Genomic DNA, 8,508 nt, shown 5'->3' with positions numbered 1-8,508 from the left:
CTTAGGTGCCATTAATGGTTATGAAAAAACAAAAATAGAGCTTTTTCCCACACCAAACTTAAAGGATTTGCTCGTCCTCGAGCAAAAAAAGACAGAAATAAGGAGAAGAAGAAGAAATGGAGGAGATGGAGGGGTGTTTTGAATTTGGCCAAGGGGGTTTAAGTGTTTATGATGTGTGAAATTGAAGGTGGTAAGGAGGGGTATTTATAGGGTAAGAGAGAGGGGGAATTCGTGTAAGAAGGGGTTGGGTTTGGGAGAGAAATATTTTGAATTTGAATGGTGAGGTAGGTGGGGTTTTATGATGGGTTTTTGGGGAATAGTAGATGGATATGAGTGGTGAAGGGATTATGGGGAAGAAGGTAGGACTTGATAGGTGAATGGTGTTTAGGGAATAGATGTTGATGTGATTGGTCAAGGGTATTTGGGGAAGAGTGTTATGGAAAGGTGTGAAGAGGAGAGAAAGAGAGGTGGGGTAGGTGGGGATCCTATGGGTCCACAGATCCTGAGGTGTCAAGGAATTCTGGTCCCTGCACCTTTCTGGCGTTTAAACGCCCTCTGTGTGGCATTTCTGGCATTTAACACCATCTCTGCTACCTTTCCTGGCATTAAACGCCAGACTGATGCCCTTTTCTGGCGTTTAACGCCAACCAGACACCCTTTTTAGCGTTAACCGCCAGTCTGTCTACCAATTCTAGCGTTTAACGTCAGCCAGCCAGCCAGACACCCTTTTCTGGCATTAAACGCCAGTCTGTCTGCCAATTCTGGCGTTTAACACCCAGAATGCTGCCAGAATAGGTGTTAAACGCCCATTCTGCTATCCTTACTGGCGTTTAAACTCCAGTAAGCCTGTCCTCTAGGGTGTTGTATTTTTGAAGCTATTTTTGATTCTGCTTTAATTCTGCAGTTGTTTTTGTGACTCCACATGATCATTTACCTAAGGAAAACATAACATGACAATGGAAAACAAATGTCTATAAAAGAAAATAAATATAATTAAATAACATTGGGTTGCCTCCCAATAAGCGCTTCTTAAATGTCAATAGCTTGACAGTGAGCTCTTAGAGAAAGTAAAGATTAGAGATAAGAATTTTACCCACTTGAATGTTATATTGGATGGTGACTCAGGAAGGGATGTCTCCAATGGTCTTGTAAGTTCCATTCCCTTGTGCTCTTCTTGGATTACCTCCACCTCTTGGCAAGCTTCTTCCATGTCTTCTTCTTGACAAAGTTCTTCATGTTAAACTACTTCTTCACCAACTTCTTCTAGCTCTTCTCCACCCTTTACATCACAACTTGGAGGTGATGTGGAACCGACCTCAATATCTACCTCAATTTCAATAGGAGAAGATTCCTCAAATATCAAAGGATCATGTGTTGGTGTGGGATCATTTTCAAGAGGACGATTTGTTATTTACTCACCTTCTTCCAATTCTTCATCATTCATCATATGCTTAGGAGGTTGCGCATTATCCTCCTCAACATCATCTTCAAGTTCAATGGAAGAAAGTTCAACAACTTCCACAAAATCATCACATGGTGTGGAAGTGTTCCCAATCTTGAAATCCACCTCTTGTTCAACTTTGCCTTACTCTTCAACCACTTCTTCTTCATTAATAATCTCTTCCTCCTCCACTTGTTACAAGACATGCCCCATCTCCTTGTCCTCATGTTGGGATTCTAGAATCTCCTTCATGCTCCACTCTTTGGTTGATTCCTCACATTCATCCATGCAGATGCTTTGCTTGTTGCATGGGTCCCATGATTCCAAGGTAGCCGTGATTTTGGCAAACTGAGCCATGATTTTTTCAAATATGGGAGGTGATTCATATTGTAGTTAAGAGTTCTCATACATTGGAGGTGGCTCATCTTGATAATAACATGGAGGTGGTGGTTCTTGAGGGTATTGGGGGTTGAATTAGGGTGGTTCTTCATATGGTTCACAAGGTGGTTGGTATGGTGGATATGGGTTAGGATCATATGGAGGTGTTTGGTGGTATGAGGCTTGTGAGTGTGGTGGTTTGAAACTATGTTGGGGAGGTGGTTCATAGGCATAGGGCGGTGGTGATTGTGATTGACAACTACAATAAGGATCATCACACACACCAGATTGATATGCATTAGGACTAGGATTATACCCATAAGAATCCGGAGAGTAGTCATGTTGGGGTGAAGCTTGAACGGCTTGGATGGAATAAAATGTCCTTTGGTCCCTGCGCATCTCCGTGAGGAGAGTATTCGTATCCCCAAGCACTCTTGTCAAATTTGATTCGGAAGGAGGTTGTTGCCAAGAAGGTTATTCATAAGCTTGGGGCTCCTCCCACCTTTGATCTCCAAATCCTTGATGCACATCCTCATTGAAGCTTCCATTTTCTACAATATAGTTTGAACCACACTCATAGCCAAAGGGGTGAGAATTCATGGTGAAAGAGAAAATAAAAACAAAAGCTAACAAGAAATAAAGAAAACTGAAAACTAACAAAGAAGAAAAAAGGCAAACATATTCATAATATATACAATAGCCAATAACATAGCACCATTGCAATTCCCCAGCAACGGCGCCATAAATTTGATAGCTAGAGTTATTGTCGGTCAAGATTTTCTCTTATAGAAAAGAATTACTTCATTGTAAGCATAGCTCCAAACCAACAAACAACTCACATCAAATTTAAATTGGTTTTGTCACGAGTACAAACCCCAATAAAAATTACCGAAGTATTTAAACCTCGGGTCGTCTCACAAGGAATTGCAATGAAGTGATCAATTATTGGCTATGAAGATGCAAGGGGGTTTGACTTGGAAATTGACAAGAAAATATAAATGACAAGAAAGTAAAATAACATATATTGACATGAGAAATTGAGATCACCATCCTTGCCTACAAACCATATATTGACATTTATGAGGAACCAAGCTCATTAAGTCTACTTCCAAAAAGCCTTAAGTACGTAATATCTACTCCTAGGCTTGAAGTACATCAAAAGGCTTGATCAACATCAATCCATAAGTCCCAACCTAGCTACTAATTGACTTAGTAGTAGGCTAGAGTCAATGGTTATCAAAGGGTTCTCAAATCACTAATTCAATGAGACCCAATGACTCAAGGTCACTCAATTCCCTTAGCCTAGGCCAAGAGTCAAGAAAACTACTAAAAAACTAGTGAAAACATTCTAGCAAACACCTAGTGTGCAATAAAAGTAAATATAATAAATTGTAAGAATTAATGAAACCCATAACTAATACAAGTAAGAAATCAACAATAGCAATCAAGATCAACATAAAAGAAACATGGAAACATAAAATTGCATTAAAGAAAATTAAGATCCAACAATGGTTCATTAACATAAAAAAGAGTAAAACAAGAAATTAATAAGGAAAACTAAGAAGATTGAAATAATAGAACACTAAAATATAAGGAGAATTGAAATCAAAACAAGAATTGAAAGAGAAATTTGAGAAAGATTAACCTAACTTTATCCTAATTTCTATCCTAAATCTAGAGAGAGGAGAGAGTCTCTCTCTCTCTAGAATTCTACCCTAAAACATGATAAAAACTCAAATATGACAACTTGGTTCATTCCCACCTCAATCCTTGGGTTCAATAGCATCAGAAATGATTTGGATTGGGCCTAAAATGCTTCAGAAATCGCTGGCCATGAGTTGCCTTTAGTGAGTCACGCTGATCCACCCATGCGTTCGTGTGATGCAGGCGTACACATCTCTAGACGCCAGGAAACTATGGCAAATTTTATATCATTTTGAAGCCGCGGATATTAGCTTTCCAACGCAACTAGAACCGCCTCATTTGGACCTCTGTAGCTCAAGTTATGATCGATTGAGTGCAAAGAGGTCAGGATTGACAGCTTTGTGATTACTTTATTTCTTCATGTGTTCTCCATTTTTACATGCTTTTTCTTCATTCCTTCAATCCAATCTTTGCCTTCTAGACTTGAAATCACTTAACAAACATATCAAGGCATCGAATGGAATTAAAGTGAATTAAAATTAGCTATTTTAAGGCGTAAAAAGCATGTTTTCACACTTAAGCACAAATTTAAGGAGAATTACAAAACCATCCTATTTCATTGAATAAATGTGAGAAAAGTTGATAAAATCCCCTAAATTAAGGATAAGATAAACCACAAAATTGGGGTTTATCAAGTATGCTAAAGGAAGAGGAAATCAGAGTAAGATTTCTCCGAATTTGACTTGTGTGCATTATGGGTGTTTTCATCCATATGACTCTTGCAAGATTGGTTTAGGTGGTTTCTTCAACTGTGGCTTGCCTGGCCACATTGCGAGGTATTGCACTCGTGGGAAGAACCCGAATGTGGGTCAGAGTCTGCACCAAGGGCGAGTATTTATGGTGAACGGCAAGGGTGCTTCTAAGGCACATCCGTTGATGAGAGGTAACTGTTTAATTGGTGATAAAGTTTTGATTGCATTGTATGATATTGGAGATTCGCATTCGTTTATTTCGTTTGCTAAAGTTGAAGAACTAGGCTTGAAAGTGTCAGAGTTATCATTTGATCTGCATGTACATACTCCGCATCAAACAATTATGACTAGGTTAGGTTGTAGAAAAGTAAGTTTCAAGCTTGAGGGTAGAGACTTTGTGCATGATTTGATCTATTTACCCATGGTTGGGTTGGAGATGATTTTGGGAATTGATTGGTTGTCGAAGAACCGAGTTTTGTTGGATTGCTTTGAGCGGTCAATTCGGTTTATGCCAGAAGGAGAAAGTGGAGCAGTGATAGCTAAGGGTTATTACCTGAACTCTATAATGGTGCACTGTAGTGGGGAAGAGTGTCAGGGTTATATCTTGTTAACTGCTAATGGCTTGGGTGATGCCCAGAACTTAGATCAAATTCCGGTAGTTGGGGACTTTCTGGAGGTGTTCCCAGAAGATATTCCTGAATTTCCACCTCGGAGGGAAATTGAATTTGCAATTGAATTAGTGCCGGGGGCCGGACCAGTATCGATTGCACTGTATAGAATGGCTCCAATAAAGCTGGCTGAACTAAAGGCTCAGTTGGAACAGCTTCTGAATAAGAGGTTCATTTGACCGAGTGTATCTCTGTGGGGAGCACCAATTTTATTGGTAAAGAAGAAGGATCGAAGAATGCGACTTTGTGTGGATTACCGACAGTTGAACAAAGCGACTATGAAGAACATGTAACCGTTGCCTAGGATCGACGACTTGATGGATCAACTGCAAGGAGTTGGAGTGTTTTCCAAGATTGATTTGAGATCCAGTTACCATTAGTTAAGGGTGAAGGAGGATGATATCCCTAAGACTGCATTTAGGACACGCTTTGGACACTACGAGTTTGCGGTGATGTCCTTTGGGTTAACAAATGCACCTGCTGTTTTCATGGATTACATGAACAGAGTCTTTCGTCCTTTCTGGACAAATTCGTGGTGGTTTTCATAGATGACATCTTAGTTTATTCCAAGACGATGAAGGAGCATGAGGAACACTTGAGTATTGTGTTGCAAATCTTGAAGGAGCGAAAATTGTATGCTAAGTTGTCGAAGTGTGAGTTTTGGAAGGAGGAAGTAAAGTTCTTAGGTCACGTAGTGAGCAAAGGAGGAATAGAGGTGGATCCTTCTAAGGTAGAAGTGGTGATGGAATGGGAAAGACAAATGACGGTGACGAAAGTCTGAAGTTTCTTGGGATTAGCCGGATATTGCCGGAGATTTATTAACGGAAGTCCGATGACTAAGTTGACAAAGAAGGAAGTGCCTTTTGTATGGATGTCGGAGTGTGAAGAAAGTTTTCAAACCTTGAAGTAGAAGTTAACTTCAGCACGTGTTTTGATTCTACCAAAACCGCACAAACCGTTTGAAGTATATTGTGATGCTTCTTTAAAGGGTTTGGGTTGCGTGTTGATGCAACACCGAAATATGGTGGCTTACGCATCACGTCAGCTAAGATCGCATGAGGTAAATTACCCAACTCATGATTTGGAATTAGCGGCGATTGTGTTCACATTGAGGATTAGGAGACATCACTTGTATGGAGTGAGGTTTAGCGTCTTTTCTGATCATAAAAGTCTCAGATACATCTTTGATCAGAAAGAGCTCAATATGTGTCAGAGGAGGTGGATGGAACTTTTAAAGGATTATGATTTTGAACTAAGTTATCACCCTGGAAAGGCGAACGTGGTAGCAGATGCATTGAATCAAAAGTCTTTGACGATCGCTTGGTTGAGAATCAAGGAAGAGGAGCTAGTGGATAAGTTTATGGATCTTAAGCTAGATATTGGTGAAGTTGCCAGAAGAGCTTGCTTGAATCAATTGTAGATCTTGAGTACATGTAAAACAGAGATTCAAAAGGCTCAGCAAGATGAGCAAAAGCTTCAGCAGTTATTTTAACCAGTTGGTGAGAAGAGGTATGGAGAGTTTGCTAAGGATGATGAAGGATTGTGGAGATACAAGGGGAGAATTTGTATACCGGATATCGGGAGTTTGAGGCAAGATTTATTGTCAGAAGCTCACAACAGTGGGTTTTCTATTCATCCCGGAAGTAGAAAGATGTATTATAAGTTAAAGAAGATGTTCTGGTGTCCTAGGATAAAAGGTGATGTAGCTACAATGGTATCCAAGTGCCTGACGTGTCAGAAGGTGAAAATAGAGCATCAGAAACCGTTGGGAATGCTATAGCCACTTGAGATTCCTCAGTGGAAGTGGGAAGGAATTGCGACGGACTTTGTGACCGGTTTATCGAGAACTAGGTTGGAATTTGATGCGATTTGCGTGATCGTGGATCGCTTGACTAAATCTGCTCATTTTCTGCCTATTCGAGTGAATTGTTCTATGGAGGAGTTAGCGAGGTTGTATATCAAGGAGATAGTAAGGTTACATGGTGTACCATCGAGCATAGTGTCGAACCGTGATCCCCGATTCACGTCAAGGTTTTGGGGAGCTTTTCAAAAAGCTTTCGGTGTGAAGCTATGTCTCAGCACCGCATAACATCCACAAACGAATGGACAGTCAAAAAGGACTATTCATACATTAGAAAATATGTTGAGGGCGTGTGTATTGGATCAACCCGGAAGTTGGGACCCTTACATGCCATTCGTGGAGTTTGTGTACAACAATAGCTTTCATGCGAGCATTAGGATGGCTCCGTATGAAGCCCTGTATGGACGGAAGTGCCAATCTCCACTTTGTTGGCATGAGACTGGTGAAGTAAGTGTTTTGGGTCCTGATTTGGTAGCAGAGACTACTGAGAAGATTAAGAAGATTCGAGAGAGAATTTTAACTGCCTAGAGTCGACAGAAGAGCTATGCGGATTAGAGGAGGAAACCGTTAGAATTTGAAGTGGGAGAACATGTGTTTCTCAGGGTTACACCGACAGCTGGAATTGGAAGAGCGATAAAAACCAAGAAGTTGAATCCGAGGCGATTCGGGCCGGTGGCATATCAAGTTGCTTTGCCACCTCATTTGTCTAAGTCGCATGACGTATTCAACGTGTCACAACTCTGTAAGTACACGTCGGATGCGGCTCATGTACTAGATCCTGAGTCGGTAGAGTTGAGGGAGAATTTGACCTTTCAAGTAACACCAGTGCGTATTGACGACACTAGTGTAAAGAAGCTGCGAGGAAAGGAAGTTTCATTGGTTAAGGTTTCTTGGAAGCAAGCAGGAGTTGAAGAGCATACTTGGGAATTGGAGTCTGAGATGCGAAAAAATTATCCCGAGCTATTCTCAGGTAATCACTAAATTTTGAGGGCTAAATTTCTTATTTGGTGGGGAGAATGTAAGAACCGCGACTAATTAACCGCCTAATCAGTTAATTAATATTGCCCAAAATAAAGTCCGAAATTTTAGAATAGGAATTTGAGGATTTAAATATGATTTTTTGACTCAGTGGATTTTTCTGAGTCAGAAAATGTATTTTCGGCAAAAAACCGCATAAAACCGTGAACCGGTAGCCAAACCAGTCAAACCGGTTTAAGTCTGCCTGGTACTGCGCGAGAAAAAGTGAAAACAGTCAAAAACCTTAGAAAAATATTAGAAATGGAAAACCGAGGGTTAATTTTAAAGGTTTGCCCTAAAGTTGGGACGAATGGGCTAAAAACGCTAACGGGTTGGACCGGGCCCAAGTTGGGCCCAAGTCCAACATATAAATAGGTTCATAAGTGAACCCAATCAGCACCACACTCACTTAAACATAACTCACAGCTGAAAGCAAAGAGGGAGAAGGGAGAAGAAGAAGCACTATTCACTTCTCACTTTAATCTGCGATATCTCGAGCTACGGTGCTCCGATTCACGTGCCGTCAGCGGCTACGTGAAGCTCTCGCCAAGCCTGTCACTTCTATCTAAGCTTTGTGGTAAGCTTTTCGAATATTCCTGCCCAGTTTTCGTTTCCTTGTGAAATTCGAATTTTGGGTTTTGGTTTTGAGTGAAATCTTGTGTTTTGGGTGTTTAGGTACACTCTAACCCTTGATTGATGTTGGTTTTGGCTTCCAAAACTGTTGGACAAGGTAAGAGGCTTTGTGGT

General features: G+C 40.6%; 1 protein-coding gene across 1 annotated transcript; it reads left to right on the top strand.

The window, feature by feature from the left end:
- Positions 1 to 4,360: 4,360 nt before the first annotated feature.
- Positions 4,361 to 7,725, top strand: LOC148567822 (uncharacterized). Its single transcript, XM_088484625.1, has 5 exons — positions 4,361 to 5,052; positions 5,269 to 5,332; positions 5,389 to 5,574; positions 6,682 to 6,914; positions 7,347 to 7,725. The coding sequence occupies exons 1-5, from the start codon at positions 4,361 to 4,363 to the stop codon at positions 7,723 to 7,725; spliced, it is 1,554 nt and encodes a 517-aa protein (XP_088340751.1).
- The last annotated feature ends 783 nt before the right edge of the window (positions 7,726 to 8,508 follow it).

Source organism: Arachis ipaensis, chromosome B4 (assembly GCF_059453495.1).
Source record: "Arachis ipaensis isolate K30076 ecotype BB chromosome B4, ASM5945349v1, whole genome shotgun sequence".
In the NCBI taxonomy this organism is placed as follows: domain Eukaryota; kingdom Viridiplantae; phylum Streptophyta; class Magnoliopsida; order Fabales; family Fabaceae; genus Arachis; species Arachis ipaensis.
This window is presented reverse-complemented; position numbering and strand designations above follow the sequence as displayed.

Excerpts from the sequence above, each read along its gene's own strand:
- LOC148567822 (XM_088484625.1), top strand. The coding sequence starts at position 4,361 with ATGGTGAACGGCAAGGGTGCTTCTAAGGCACATCCGTTGATGAGAGGT. Across the intron at positions 5,053-5,268 it reads GAACAGCTTCTGAATAAGAG|GGTGAAGGAGGATGATATCC; the intron begins GTTCATTTGACC and ends CCATTAGTTAAG. Across the intron at positions 5,333-5,388 it reads TTGGACACTACGAGTTTGCG|AGTCTTTCGTCCTTTCTGGA; the intron begins GTGATGTCCTTT and ends TTACATGAACAG.